The following is a 15,929-nucleotide window of genomic DNA, read 5'->3' as shown; positions in this document are numbered from 1 at the left end:
TACGCTGTCTTCTTCCTACTTTAGCACAGGATGCCAATAACAGAGCAAAGAACAGTATTTTCTATCTGCCAGGATGGCACACCTCAACTACTGAAACACTGAATCATCCTCAGAATCACACACAGTCTACTTCTAACTCAACTGATCAAAAGTAAAAAAAAAAAACCAAAACCACCTTTATTACATTTATGCAGAATCTTCATCAACACATTAATATTGTTCTTAATCAGGGAAAATGAGCAGTAACAAGCAGGCACTATATACACACAGCTAGTTATATGGAATGCAATTGCTATTCTGCGCACTCAGGAGGGTAACTAATGTACTTACTGGTAACTTCTCCCATTTCTTTCCTGTAAGAAAGGATATTTAGGAAAAACAAGAGATAGAAAAGTGTATTTTCCCTTTTCCTTTTTGAAATCCAACCAAAGTGGATCCGAAAGGAAAAAAATCTGAGAAGCAGAAAATCTTTTAAGAGAAAGCTGTTAAGCACCAACTGTAGCTGCTGGAAACAGTGTCAGTGTTATGAGTTAGATCTCTTATATAACTATCCAATTAGTTTTCAGAACATCTAATACCATTCAAAAATAAAGGAGATGACACTGCAGTCTGAAAACAAACCCAACGAGTTACATCTTTGCTCTGTTCTGGCTAGAAACTAAAGGTATGTTCGTATCAGTGGCAGCAGTATCTCACCACTGCCCTCAGCATCACAATGAATTTGAGTATGCTGCACTGGTAGGACATGCTGTCCTAAAACTTTACCAAGTGACATTAAGGAAATTATCTTCTGAAATACAGGTTTCACTGCACGGCCAATGTTATGCAGATGGCAACTTCAATAACAACAGTCATGTAACTGCACTTAAGAGTGAGAACCAAACAGGAAGCAAACACGATGGAAGCATACCTCTGTCACAAACAGCGTTTAAAAAACTGAGGGCAGCTACGAATATTGGGCTTCTCCTAAAGCACTTAGGAATATCAGACTTCTCATTACCTTATTACACCCCTAATATCAGTACTTAAGCAATCTAGGATGTTGTGAAGAGCAACTTTTAGATGATGTTGGAAAAAATATTAGAAAATATTTCTTATTCAACTGCTCTTCTATCTCTGAAGGAAGAAATAGGCACAGAATAATCTCTTACCGGCTTGGGGTTAGCCGAGAATCCAGGCTGCCAGACTTCATGGTAATAGTGTCAGTAAAAAGTACATCCTTTGCTGGAGATGCTAAGGCTTCTGAGTGAGACAGTGAAGGATGCATCCTCTGTTGCTGCAAGCGTTTTAGTGTAGCATAACCAAAGGCATCTCGAGAACTTGTGTAGCTGAAGTTATAGTCAGCAAGACTTTTTATTGTAGCAAGAGAAGGAGCTTTAAGAGACTGGGCCCTTCGAGGAAGTGTATGAGAAGACCCCGGTGGTACCAGGGATACTGAGTTTGATTTTGAGAGAGGCAGATGGTTAGACTGTGGTGTTGAACAGTGACTAGGTTTAACTGTTTTTGTGCTTACCACAGTACTCAAACTTCCACAGTCAGTGTCTACATTTGTCGTGTCCACACCTACAGTCTCCCTTGAAGGGCTAGAACTCATTGAACTTATGCCACTTGTTGTTGTATCTGTATTAAAACTTAAACTACGACTCTTGAAATGTGTTTGTGTAGTACCATCCCCAATTAACCTTTCTCTGCTTGTGTTTTCTCGGTGAATTTCATTTCCAAGACCTTTTGGCAGCTTCAAGTCATTTTCTCCAATACTTGGGGTACTATCAGTATCCTCTTTTGTTGGAAGTAAGCACATGGAAGTTTCTGTTGGTAAAGTCTGGATTTTAGGAACTCTGAAAACAGGGTTGAATTCTTCTCCAGGAGGAAAGTCTAAGGAAGGTTCTGTTACGGTACGATTTCGCCTCAGGCTTGATTTACTGTCAGATGATGTCAGCTTTCCTCCTTTTGGATCACTGCTACTTCTATGTTTTTTATTAGGTAGAGTAAGGCTGTTCAGAATGCGATTTTTCACAATTCTGCTAGATGAAAAAAAAGGAAAAGGACTACGGTCCTTCTCCTTTGAAGGTCCAGGTCTGTCATAAAATATTTGTTCAGCATCTTCTGTAATATCTAGGAAAAATGTACTAGTGGAAGTACTACCAAAACGGTCATCCTCCATGATGAACATACCTGAAATGTCAGTGAAAAAGGACATTTCTTCAATGTGCATCAAGTAAGTCATGAAAAAGCAACCTCCTGAATAAAGTTACAGCTGTAACATATACGGCTTATTGTCATCTTCAACTGAACCTCTTTTCTTCAGAACTTAGTATAGTAAATTAAGCAACTTGGGGAACACTCATGCTGAAATTTTATTTGCTTTAAAAGAAAAGCCATATTATCTTACTTCAGTGTATGTATCCAGCTACTAAGATTACAAGTGGTACACTCCTTTAATGATATCTATATGTGGCATATATCTGGACTCAAATTCAAATATTAAAGTTTCTTACCTCTACATTAAATGTAATTCTGAAGTACTGCTTTTTTCCCCTCTCACTTACCTATCATCCTGAAAGTAGAACCACTTCCATGCTTTCACTCTTCTTCCTTGCTGTTATCACTTTTAAACTACTTAGCTAATATCATCCTTGACAAAAGACTGAAACAATAAAACGTTTGTTTTGCTTTCTGGTTTGATTTTTTTTTTTTTTTTAACTTACTTGAAGGTGCAGATTCACTTTCACTGTTATGCCTAGAACTGGTGGACTCAGAGTTTAAGCTCAGAGTGCTGGGTATAGAAGAAAGTTCATTGCAGAGCTGCTCCATGTCATCAGGGACTACTGGCCAAGGCTGTCTACGACTGTGTCTTACTGCATCCCAGTTGTGATGCTTCAGAATGTCACATCCTTGTTTAGTTTTGGCTATTAGACCAAGCACGTAGACACAGGTTCTGTATTTAACACATAGAGAAAAGAGCAATAATAGCATCAAATTTAAATGAACTTTTTTTCTGTAAGGAAATACTTTCAAAACAATTCAGAAGAAACTTCACAAAATTATCATGCAGTTTTTCTTCCTGATTTTCATTTGTAAATTAACAGAAAACTAAAAAATGAAATAAAATATCTGAAATTCATTAAAAAAATATGTACCATCCAAAAATAAAACAATTACCACAAAAATCTTAAAATAAAACATAAACACAGCAGCTCTATTAGGCAGAAGAGCATCCTTTCAAAGATGTTCTCTTTTAAGGACTTGAAAGATGCTGAATATTGATGATGGAATAGTAAATTGATTCCAGAGATGTTCTGCGTATATTCTAACTCCTTTTTAAAAGAGGCAAAAAGCTTTTTTTCTACTTTTGAACTTCCTATGTAATTTCAGAATTCCCTCAAAATCTTGTTATCAATAATCCTTAATAACTGCTTCCCAAGTGAGTGGCAAGAATATATCTACATGATTGAAGTAAACATATTTGAAAACCTCTGGAACTGTAATCTAAAATTTTTGTTTAACAATTAAATACACATACCCTCTAACGGAGAGAACCTCACAATGCTGGGCAAGTGCCATTATATCTGGAATTACATTCTCTTCTTGAAGCAAGTTGAGACCCCAGTTTGATGATCCAATGTTGCCCTGCAATAAAATAATTCATCAGAAAGTTTTGACTTTGATGTGATCTGCAACACTAATGATTAAAAACTCTCAAAAATTCTATCAGTAGTATGGTTTCTAGCAACATCCTCCCAAAGGTATTAGAAAATTCAGCATTTTATCTCTTCTTTCTGATCTTAAGTCATGCAAATCCACAAGTAAAAGACTAGAGATACTACGTTCAACATCTAAAACTGCTAGCAGCTAAATACTACACACTCCTAGTTTATCAGTTCTACTAAAGCTAGCAGTAAGATCTTAGTTTATTTATTTTACCTGCCTCTTAAACAAGCTTTTTTTTTTTTTTTTTTTTTTTTTTTTACATAATTACACATTTGATCAAGATGACTACTACAAAAGAAAATTTGAGGAAGATGGGAAAAAGATAAATGAACAATTAAGGTAATAAAGAAGCTTTAGAATTTTAGCTTGGATAGGCACAGACACTAGGTTTTACCCAATGTTATCCCCAGTACCAGAGACATTTAGACTATTCACAAACATCAACAATGGCAGCAAGCTTGTATTTTGCTACACCACCGTAAATATATCACACAGCAGGTTGTAACTTCTAATTCCATATTGACACTAACACTACATAAAAAAAAGAACAAATATGAACGTCTGTAAAAACAATACTAGCAAAAGCAATGACAAAAACGTTCTGGAAAAATAAGACTCAGTAAACAAACTTCATATGATATTCCAGTTATGATATAAAATATCAATTGATGGTAAAGAACAAATTTTTGAGAAGAATTTGTAAACAATCATTTTAAAGGATTTTGTGTTACTTCAGAATGAAAAATTCTAACAAAACTCGAACAGCTTTAAAATGATTGTAAATCAGTTACTAACCAAGGCCCAAAGGGCTGCTTTCAGCTGCTTAATTCCTTCCCACTTATCCAGCATTGGGGAACGAACAGTGTAACTCAGATCTGTAACAATACTCTGAAGGAGAAAGAAGAAAAACAGTCAATTGATAAAGAGAAGGAGACCTCATTTAAAGAGGTTCTCTTGCAATCTTAACAAACGTAAACCACTAGTTTAGAAAGTATGTATCTCACTGTAAATGCAGTAACTCTGGTATAGTAAGTTAAGAGGAATGGTAAACTAGGTAAAAATAATATCATCTCTTAATGCATCAGGTCAATTCAGATTTTATAAAGGCAAATTTCTTCCACATAACACATTATAACACAAGCACTCTCAATTTTTTCAACTATTAAATACATTCAATACATCATCTTGCAAATTCACTTCAAAAATTAGTTAAACTAATAAAAAATCTGCTTTCTTAGCATTTCAAGATAACAGAAAAAACATTTTATTACCTCACCTCCATGCTTTGATATGCATGGAAGGACTGGCACAACTCTAATCATTAACATACAGTTCACACAGATTAAAAATATATTTCTACTTGCAAGCTTCTTCCCATTCTATTTTTTTTTTAATGATCAGTTTAAGAAAAATACCGCAAGGTATTTCTCTGATATTTCACGGTCAGGAAAAAATTTTACATGAGACATGATGGAGAGGTTGCCTTCAAAAAATTATGGCCCAATAACAATTTAGACTTAAAATCTACTTATTTTGTAGTCACTGTTTAACTGACATTTCTTAAAAAATATTTATTTAAAAAGGATACTGTACTCTAAAATCTCTCAAGTTACAAATGATTACAATTCTCACCTGAGACTCCAATAAATGACAGCCTGTTTTATGGTGCACCAGTTGGCCATAAAGGTGAACTGGTAGGTAGACATGTGGTCGCTGTAATCTGGTGGGAAAAAAAAAATACTTCCCCATCAATTCTGATTTTTTTTTTAATTAAATTTAATTACATTGAAGATGTAATGTATGTATGTAATGCAGTGAGTTACTTTTTTTTTCAGATGAAGATACTTGTGGATAGTGTTTACCTTTGGTTGCTCCGACGAACATAGTTATCACCATCAACTGGTTTACGATATGTTGTAAGTGCTTCATTAAGCTGTTCTTCAATCAACTCAACATACTTTAAGTTATACTCCTAAAAGAAGGTAAAGTTTCACACGATACGTTTAGGTGGTTTATTTTTTACTGCATGGTACTTTATAAGGAAGGAAGATAAGAAGTTGTTCTTAATAATTAAGGCTCAGTTTCTCTATGATCTGAACATGCTGTTCTCCAAAATAACCATACTTCACCCATACGACTTGGCAAAAAATCAACTGATTCCATAAGTATTTCAGAAATACACTGAAAAGGAGGAAAGAAATATTTCACATCTGTTTTTAACCTGAAAAATCTAAACAGACTACAGCACATTTCAGTATGTTAACGCTGTTTATAAATTAGACAAAAAATCGCCTAACAGCTCACAGAATTGTGACCATTAAAAAAAATGATTAAATACTACATCAAGAAACAAAACTTCAGAATTACAAAAACAAAATAGTGCGTGAAGACTTATTTTAGTCTACATGTATGTCGTATGCATGCTACTCTGAAATTACTGCCTCTTGTTCATTTTCACGGAAAATACAACAAAGAAAAAGTTCACAGCCACAAAACACTTATTTTTCAACACAGTCACCACAGTTCATCAATTTGTATGGAGACACTACATTTTGTGGTGTGACAGCTGTGCATGGCAACACAGAACATGTTTTTTCTTTCACATCCCTGCCAACACTGAAAAAAAGACACCATGTACTGTGCTGACATTGACTGGTCTCTATAAAATGTTCCACAAATGTGAATGAATAGGAGCAATCTTTTCCCACATGGAAGAACTCAGTAACACAACTTTGCTTCCTAGGTACTTCCATGTCAGATGTCATTTTGTGAGACTGCTGTTCTGCTGCTGTATGTTGCATAGCAACAAAGTGTAACAGGACACTGGTGGGAAGACTCAACCTACCTCTACTGCCACACCATCAAGATCTGCATTTGTCATTGTGGAACAATATAATAAAATGGGAGGCATTACTTTCAGAGCACACTTTGTATTTTTTTATTTTTATTTTTTGAAATGTGTCTTGTTACTCACTTCCAAACAGCATAGGCTAATTCCAATTTCATGAGATTTGGATATAACTTAAATTAGCTAAAACTAGAGTTGACAAGCATCCTGAAAAGCAGTATTCCTTTCCATATTTCTCTAGGCAAGACTTACAACAACCTACTTTGGAAAGTCATTACTCTCAATGTATTTGCTGGAGTAAGGGAACTATATGAAAGCATGGATAAATCAAGAGTACACATCTACAGAGGAATTATGCAACTTTAAGACCCTGTCAAGCTTTATCAGAAAATTCCTAAGACACTGATGAAATAACATGTACTGGCAGTAGTAACATGTGAATGTACATTTCAAATTAGCCCTCTCAAATGCGTTCATATGTGTTCCTAATTTCAAGTGAACAAGCACTTTTATTCTTTGCATTACCTTTTGCCATTTTTCCATTTGCTTTGTTACGTAACCTCTTTCATTTAAATATGAAAACCCCTTTGGAATGGACAGAAACCTGCAAAGTAATATAAGATAGTCAATACCACGCTTCAATCACATAATATGAATAAAACCCAAATGCTTATTACTTCCACGATGTGAATGTCAACAGCATACTCAATACATTTACCTTAGGAGTAAAAGTAAACCCTTGTCTCCGAGGTGAGAAAGAGCTGGCTTCATTTGGATAAGGGCATGAAGATTGGCCTAAGATAATTAAAAATGTGTAAGTAATATCAGAGCATTATAACCCACTAAAATCTAGATGTACAATAACCTGTCAGTAACAGTGTTGTAAGGTTTTCACTCAAGGAAGTATCAAACAGCACTCATTGTTGTACATCCACTTTTGCTATCTTCTGTTATGAAGCATGTAATTCTTTAAAGAAAGGATCAAAATATATTAGACTGAGTTAATATTTACCGTAAGCATAATCTACTCTTCGTTGTTATCATCAGTGTGGTTTGTAAGCCACATGAAGAACATTAGTAGGACTATCAAGGACAATTAAGAGCAAACAATGAGTGGCTCGCTGAACTTCTCCTTTGGTACTGGAGGGGGTGGGAAACATCCTAGAGTTGCATACCACAAAGAGACTGAAAATGGAAAAGATGCTTACCTTGTCTTCACATGCCTCATCTAGAATATCCAGTGCCTCAGAAGAAATAGTTTTATTTTTATCATGTAACTGGGTCACCAGTAACTCAATCCCCCAGTTGCTGAAGAACTCCACATTTGCTCTCAGTAATACTCTTAAGTGTTTTGTTGCATACAGCCTGCAGCTCTGCAAGGAAAAAATATATTTTTTTTTAATGGAAGAAACATAGTGAATGTGATTAATAATTTATCAGTTTTGAAAATAAATTTTCAATCAATAAGTTTTAGAAAAAAATAATTGTGATGAACACCTTACACATTAAAACTATAGTCTACAAGAGAACTATATTCAAACAACAAATTTGAGTCTGAGATCATTAGTAACCCAGTCACTGCCAAATCTTACTCCATATCTCCAGTGTTCTTATACTTTTAAGGTTATGATACCTCTATGCACATAAATCTTCTATTAATTGAACTATAAAGGATCTGCACTAGGGGGATACGTGAATGGCTGTATTCATCAGAGGTAAGTGTAATCGGTCAGATTGGACAGTCAGCTGTCTTCTGGAGTGATCTGTCTTGTTCCTCCTGAAATATTTGGTAAACGGGACTTTACAAAAAACACCAAGAGTATTAAGTACAAGTCATTATTTCACCTTTAATTACATGCACATTTTTTCTTATTCAATATACAGAAGTTTATTTTTTTGGAAGAGAGGCTAATGGCACTCAGGCTGTGCAGTCTGCAGGTAGCCAAGAGGCAACCTTACTGCTCTCTGCAAGCTCCTAAGAAAGGGAAACAGAGGGAAACACTGGGCTCAGCTCCAGGAGACCAATGGCAGGATGGGAATGGCACAGAGCTGTGCCAAGGGAGGTTCAGGCTGGACCTTAGCAAGGAAGTTTTACCATGAGGGTAAAACTAGAAGTGTGGCTGATGCCTCCTGTCTGTCAGTCTTCAAGAAGCATTTGGGTAATGTCCTCAGTTTGGTTATCCCCAAAGTGGACGGATTCAATATTTCTCAAACCCTTCCAACTGACTAGTCTAATCTATACACATTCAGTTTAAGCAATAAAAAGAGCATCTTTAGCTCATAAAATGAGAAATATTTCAATGACAACATCTCAGAGAAATAGAATTTGAAACAGAAGCAGCCCTACTGGAGGCAGTCTTTTATCCTTACTAAGGACAGCTTTTTACACACCCAATTCCATGCATCTTTAAACCTAATTTAGATGCAGGAGACAGCACAAAAATCAAAATCAAATCTAAGATCTGGATTAAAAATTAAGAGACAACTTTCCACAGGCATTTGTTTATTTACTGCACAGGCTCTACTCATTCTTCTAGGTTCTCATCTGAAGTCCTTAAATAGGCAAATGGAAAAGCTTCTGAGTGCCTATTATTAATTTTAGTATTCACTTGTGGGAGATAGTAGATTGCTAGTACTAGTAGTACATAGGAATATATTCTTCCTACGGTTCTGAAGAGTGAGGTGTATAATGTGGAACAAGTTTCCATTTCTCCCTGTCACACACTCTAAATACAAAACAAATACAGTTTCTTGGACAACATTTCAGAAATCTAGGCAATAAAATCCATAAAATGGCAAACACCTCCCCTAATACGTAATAAAGACTTACTTTCAAATTACTTTTCAGTTAATAGAACAACTCACGCAAGCATGTCACTTCAAAAAAACCCAAGTCCCTTACATTTCTAATAATTCCAAGCAGCTAATTACGAAACAAAACACCCTGCAACAGTGCTACCGTTATCCAATGTTCAAGAGACCAATAAAGGTAGTTTCACTATTTAAGTGGTTCAAAAAATAGATTTTCCCTTTTTTTCCCCTAGTACTATCATAGTACGAAGATTCAAGCTTTTAGTATTAACCTTAATTTCATTTTCAATGCAGTCTATTCCCCCCTCACACGTGCCTTTATACATATATATATATATTTTTTTTTGAAGAACATAGAAACGATCTTCATGGCATTTTTTGGGGGTACAGGATCAGAGAGAAAGTCTCATCTAGTGCAACATTAAACTCCAAGTAGTATCATTTAAATCACAACGCACCTCAGCCATGAATTTGCCTTCAGATTACTATGATTACAGACCTGTAACAAATAACTGCTCAATCAACTCCAATTTTAAGGACAGACAGGTCAGATATAAGGAAAAAGTCTTTTATAGTGAACATGGTGAAGCAATGGATCAGGTTACCCAGAGATGTGGTGGATGTCCCCATCCCTGCAGACTTTTGAGGTGAGGATGTATCAGGCCGTGGGCAACCTATTCTAGCTATGGTGTCCCTGCTCACTGCAGGGAAGTTGGACAACCTGAGCTTTAAAGGTCTTTTCCAACTCTAGGGATTTTATTATTCTAAATATTCTAATAATTTGTTTCACAAGACTGCAAAAAAAAAAAAAAACAACATACATATTCTCTGTTTCCTTAGACAGCATAACAATATTCATATTATTCATAGATCCATATTATTAATGACAGACTGGGAAATTTCAGCACTTCAGTTACGGCATCCACACCAATTGCTATAATATTGTCTCACAATAAGACACTGACATTAGAAGGTCTCTTGGACTGGCAACACAGATCCATCTAAAACAAGCTACTTGTTGAACCACCCTCACATTTCAGGGCTTAACAGCTCCTCCTCAGTTACAACACAGTGATCTCAAACAATCAAAGAAATGTTAATCACTAGAAATTTAACCTGTTTATTACTGCTAGAAATAGATTTCTACTTGTGAAAACAATGCACTTACCATTGATATAGTATGCTCACAGACAATAATCTTGTACTTGGTACACACATTTAAAAAGTAATTCCCTTCATATGAGAAATCTATTTGAGTGACTTTATGTATAGAGTGCAAATATGGTAAAAGGTGTGAAGTCCACTGTAAATTCAAGAGCTACAAGAGTAGGATTTTCATTTTACTAAATACAATATACAAAATCCCTTCTGAATTTATACATCATCTTAAAATGAAGTTACAGTCTTGCAAAATGAAGTGGCAAATAGAAAAGGTACACTGAATAGAACTTACATCTGTAGCTGCTGTCAGGATTTTAGAAAGGATGACTCTTGCTAAGCCATCTCTGCTGTAATCCAAACTAGAAACAGTCAGTTTTAACAAATGATCTTGGTTCTTCAAAGAACAAAGATTAAGAAGACTGGTAGAGGGAAAAAAGAAAATATCCACTTACTTATTCAATCAACTTACGCATTCTGAATAAAACTTTATTTCTATAAATACAAAATGGAAAGTAAGTTCCTATTTGAAGTGACTTTAAACTGTTAAAACTGTTGAAAGTGGGGAAGAATAAAGTGCTAAATGGCAAGAGAAAAAAACTAACCAACTTTAAAAATCACTCTGTAGCAGCTTTGTCAGCACATTTGATTTAGTGACTATTATAAAAATAAGTGCTTATGGAGCACTGTTAATAATTCCTCATTCTAAAACATTGTAAAATTGTACAAATTATCTTAAAAAAATCAAACAAAAAAAAGAAAACTTCTTCAGATACCCACCACTATGAAAAATACAAAAAGAAAACAAAATTCACCCTTCAAATGGGGAGTTTCTACTAATCACCAGAATTCTGAAGTTTGTAGCTGTGTAGACTGTGGCTCTTATACAGAGTTTACAGGTTCCAAAATGATTACACCTGTAAGCACAATTCAAATAGCACAAAAGCACTTACCATTGAAATACGTTACATTTTTCAAGCATTTTGACTCCATGAGGGTGACAAGAAAGAGTACCAAAAAACAGAAAATAGTGCTGACTAAGGGTATTTAGTAACCCATTATTTTGGAGACTACGTTCGGGTTTCATTCCTGATGAAGAGTTAAGCCAATTAACAATATCTTTAACGAGCTCCTCCAGATAACCTTGTCCATCCTAAGAAAACAAGGAGTAAAAGCATTTACTAGAAACAGAACCAGTACTCCCTTTACTGAAATCTGTAATTTTAAGATTCTTAAATGTACAAGCACAATACAGATACAAAGTAGTAATGTTGACTGGCAAACAAATTCAGACTGAAAAAAAAAGTGTCAAATATTTTAGGATCAACTATGTTCTTTCCAAGAAAACTCAATGACATTTTCCCAAGTCTTCTGACTCAAGGTACAAGCCTTCAACACAGAAGAAAGGACATAAAGGACATGCATATAGCAAAAACAAAAAAAAAAAAACAAAACATTCCCTAGAATGTAATTAAAAAAAATGCATTCAATAAAACAACCTAAACAATTATCTCCCCCAAATCTCATCTGAAGAATTCTGAACTTAAGCAATATTTCTGAAGTATGTTGTTCATTTTTGGTTTAATGCAAAAAGTTTAATTTTGAATAAAAACTTAAAGTTGTTTTGTTTTTCCCTTTATGTATTACTTAAAGGAATTATGCATTCTCCCTTGCAAATAAAAATGACTTACCTCTTCTGATTCAAGAAGAAATTCAGTAAACTGACAACCCACTACAGTGAGCTGCTTCGCCTTAGCATAGTCCAGGTCCAGATTGGCGTATAATTTACTGCTGGGCTTATAGAAATACAACAATCTCCTTACAAACCTACGGAAAGTAAAAAAATAACGTTATTTTTCAGTAAGAGAAGAAATTACTCATTGTACAAAATGATACAGATATAAAAGATGTGTGTACTGGATATTGGCAGTAAATTTTCAGAAGCTATTAGAGCAGCAGGCACAGTAACGACTGTACCCAGACAATTTCAAAGAAAGAGGTCGTACTGTGCACCACAAAGGATTTTCTAACATGACCTATAAATACGCAAAGGAACTTAATTTCTACACTCTTAAAAACTGCAGCTTACTTGTGTTTCTCATTTACATAATTTAGACTGCTATAATTCATCTGGCCAAGAGCTAAAGAAGTACCTGTCCTAATGTTTGCATGACATGACTTTTCATCAGTAATTAATGCTACTGTGAAGGCTACATTCTTATGCTCTGTTAGAAAAAGGCTGTATTTGTTCATCAACGGTACTTTCACTCACCTCACTCATGCATTTCTGAAGCATAACAGTGCTAGCAATTCTGCTAGCAAATAAGACATACTGAGCAATATAACTTCATCTCTGCTCTGCAGAAATAAAACTTCAGCAGAGCTTCCCCCTACCATTTATTAGTACAAAAAAAAATGCATATTTGTGCTTTAAAAGAACAATATTCTGTCTCAGACATGTCAAGCATTTAGGAAGTTTATACAGGCACTGCCTTCAGACCTCTGAAGAACTAGTTTTCCAAGCCTACCAATACAGAACTACTCCTCCAAATAGTTTATTTAAACCAAATCAGTTTCTGGAACGTATGTTAAAAGTGAATTCCAAGAATCAGTTAGGAAAAATTACCACAAAAGCATGCTAATAACAGGAATATCTTAATGTCAATAGATGTGAAAGGAACCAGTGCTACATTATGTTCTTGGCCTGTTTTATTTTTGTTGTTGTTTGATCGTTTCAAGTTGGACATGCTTCCCTCACCATTAACAGCAACCAGAAATATTTTCCTCTTAGATTTTGATGACAGACATAATGGTACAACGATATAACCACAGATCTACTTTGTCAAAGGTTGTCAGCTGTTGACATAAACACTAATGTTACTAATTAAGTATCACAGAGATAACAAACAGTTCAATGTTTAAATTTAATAGGTTTCTGTAAAACTTGAATGATCCTTGTTTAGAAGAGCAGGTATATAAAGTATGAACAGACAAGAAACCACACAGTCTTGGAGTCCTGTTTACTTACTGCAAGTATTGCAACCTAAATATTTACTGCTTTTGCTGCTTACATCCAGACTAAGTTCTAGAAATGTGACATATCCAAGGAATAGCTTATTGAAACTACAAATAAAAGTTCTTCCCTATTTCTTTCTTCAAAGCAAGTCTATGTACTTCTTACATACCTGTGCAATTGTTCATCTTTATAGTTCCTTAGATTTACATTTGGCCACTAGAAAAATAGGAAATACAGCATTACATGAAACTCATACATCAGCTCTTGATAAATCACTAATATTCACTCATTTCTACTGTACAAGTAACAAGATTCCTTGCATCTAATGTTACCTATAAAAATAAACTTTTGACTGAAAAGTCCACACTTCTTGCTCCAGTAACTATTCTATTTTTTTTGGGGGGGAGTAGGAGTGGGAATACTGGGTGCATGCTATGTGTACCAGTCCATAATTCCAATGAAAACAGCAAGCTAATGACATGCTCATGAAAAATAAATAAAACTAATTTACTCAGTATCCATTATGAAATAAAAAATAGATTTTAATATGTATAATAACAATTGCTTTTTTTTAATTTTTAATTTTCTGTATTAATCTGGTTTGTTCTAGAAATTGTCATTCTCTTAAATATCACTAAAACAGTATTTAAATTCCTCTGTTGACACATCAAAGATGTCTAAAAGGAATGCAAAAAGCCGTAGTACACCTTGCTGGACCTACCCCTGCTTCATGTTAAGTTTTCTCTTTTTTTTCTCCTCCGTCCTTTCTCATCTAAGCAATAGAATTATACATTTCCAATGGGTACATTAGTATTAAGACAGATAGTGCAGCAGTTAATGATCAGTAAAACTGACTGCACTAATAACACTGAAACCACAGTGCCAGACTAAGGATGCACACCTGTCAATGGCAAAGCCCCAATTCTTCCATCCTGATCTCTACCACTTCTGCTCTTCTTTTAGCAATTTAAACAGCAAGCTGACCAAGTAAAAAGGCAGAAAGGGACCATGTGAGACTGAAGTAGCAAGGTGGTAGGAAATACGATGCACCACAGTCATAAGGTTGTGACAGAGTGGGAGGAAAGTGTGTAGCCACATGGGATAATGAACTCTGAAAACTGGATGCAGTTCATTCGGGGTCTAAAGACGGACAACTCTGATAAATCATATAACATCAATGCAAATTAAGATAACATTAGCAGGAATGGAAGTGGTTAGAATTTAACCAGAAAGCACAGTGACTACTCATTCTGAAAGAGAGAAGTCCCTAACTTTGAGGTATTTTAATTTGTTTGACTGGAGACTATGAAATACATTGCACAGGATTTCTGTGTAACAGAATCAGGGTAATAGAAGGATGGTTTTTACACACAGAATGACAGAAGCTATTTTGTCTTTAAGATGATACTGAATACTCAAGGTTTTCTTACTCAAAGGAATTTTACTGCTCAAAAAACAGGTAGTCCTCTGTAAGAGATAAATGCCCTCCCTGTCAGAATCTCCTGTTTTTAAACACTGTATAAAGAGAAGTTAATTTTATAAAAAAGTATTTGTATTAGTTAAGACTACACATTATCAGTTTTCATATGTAACTTGGCCAATACATCTAGCAAACATACAACCCTGTCATATCCATATTCATACAGTTTAGACAGAAGTGTAAAGTATAACTTCAAGATTATATCTCTATTCCTATTCAAATAAAGCCAAATAAAATTTAATGTGCACTTAGAAAGACATCTGTGGATTTAGTTGCAGTGTGCTTTTCTCCTCATACAGTTTACAGGTTGTATACAAAGTATATTGGTATTGATTAAATCAATTTCATTGTAACTTTCTGAAATCGAAAAGACTAACACAAAATCATCAATGCTGGAAAAGGCCTCCAAGAACTTCCAGTCCTACTGTTCAGGTATCACCACTATTTCCCCGCTAAACCATGAAGCTTAATAAATCATCTAAACATTTAACTATGGCATACAGTATGGAATTAGTAATAGATGCTAAAACTTTTATATGAAATAGAAACAGTTCTTTTCTTACAGTTCCTTCTAAAAATTGTATTACAACCTTTTTATGCTCACCTTCAGTATGGTCCCTATCAGATTCCAGTTCCACTCAAGGTTCTCTTTATGGTTGAGAACCTGGCTGTCGCGCAGATTCATGACCAGTGCTTCTTCTGTATCCTGCAACATAGACATGAAAAGTTTTCATATCACTGCTGCAGTTGTCACATGATACACTTTTCATGCAACCTTCATTTTAAAGGCTCTGCTCCACAGTAATTTGCATCTCAGAGTAAACTGCATGACCATACTATTGTGGAAGTAGTAACCTGAAGAGCAGGAGATCACAATGCAGCCTAGAAAGCATTAATATTATTAT

The 15,929-nt window shown here is 34.9% G+C and overlaps 1 protein-coding gene across 2 annotated transcripts in view; it reads right to left on the bottom strand.

Moving 5' to 3' along the window:
* Positions 1–15,929, bottom strand: part of RICTOR (RPTOR independent companion of MTOR complex 2) — a 74,096-nt gene that overhangs the window by 10,959 nt on the left and 47,208 nt on the right. For both annotated transcript variants that reach the window (XM_065739919.1, XM_065739920.1), the window contains 14 exons: positions 15,629–15,730; positions 13,714–13,760; positions 12,220–12,355; positions 11,482–11,681; positions 10,824–10,950; positions 7,768–7,932; positions 7,278–7,354; positions 7,085–7,163; positions 5,574–5,683; positions 5,344–5,431; positions 4,507–4,599; positions 3,524–3,630; positions 2,709–2,938; positions 1,152–2,175 (listed from right to left, as the gene is read on the bottom strand). In XM_065739919.1, coding sequence (XP_065595991.1) covers positions 1,152–2,175; positions 2,709–2,938; positions 3,524–3,630; positions 4,507–4,599; positions 5,344–5,431; positions 5,574–5,683; positions 7,085–7,163; positions 7,278–7,354; positions 7,768–7,932; positions 10,824–10,950; positions 11,482–11,681; positions 12,220–12,355; positions 13,714–13,760; positions 15,629–15,730 — 2,585 coding nt within the window. The remainder of the gene's footprint in view (positions 1–1,151; positions 2,176–2,708; positions 2,939–3,523; positions 3,631–4,506; positions 4,600–5,343; positions 5,432–5,573; positions 5,684–7,084; positions 7,164–7,277; positions 7,355–7,767; positions 7,933–10,823; positions 10,951–11,481; positions 11,682–12,219; positions 12,356–13,713; positions 13,761–15,628; positions 15,731–15,929) is intronic.

Source organism: Cyrtonyx montezumae, unplaced genomic scaffold (genome assembly GCF_038088225.1).
Source record: "Cyrtonyx montezumae isolate F1298 unplaced genomic scaffold, pur_monq_1.0 scaffold_25, whole genome shotgun sequence".
Classification (NCBI taxonomy): Eukaryota; Metazoa; Chordata; class Aves; order Galliformes; family Odontophoridae; genus Cyrtonyx; species Cyrtonyx montezumae.
This window is presented reverse-complemented; position numbering and strand designations above follow the sequence as displayed.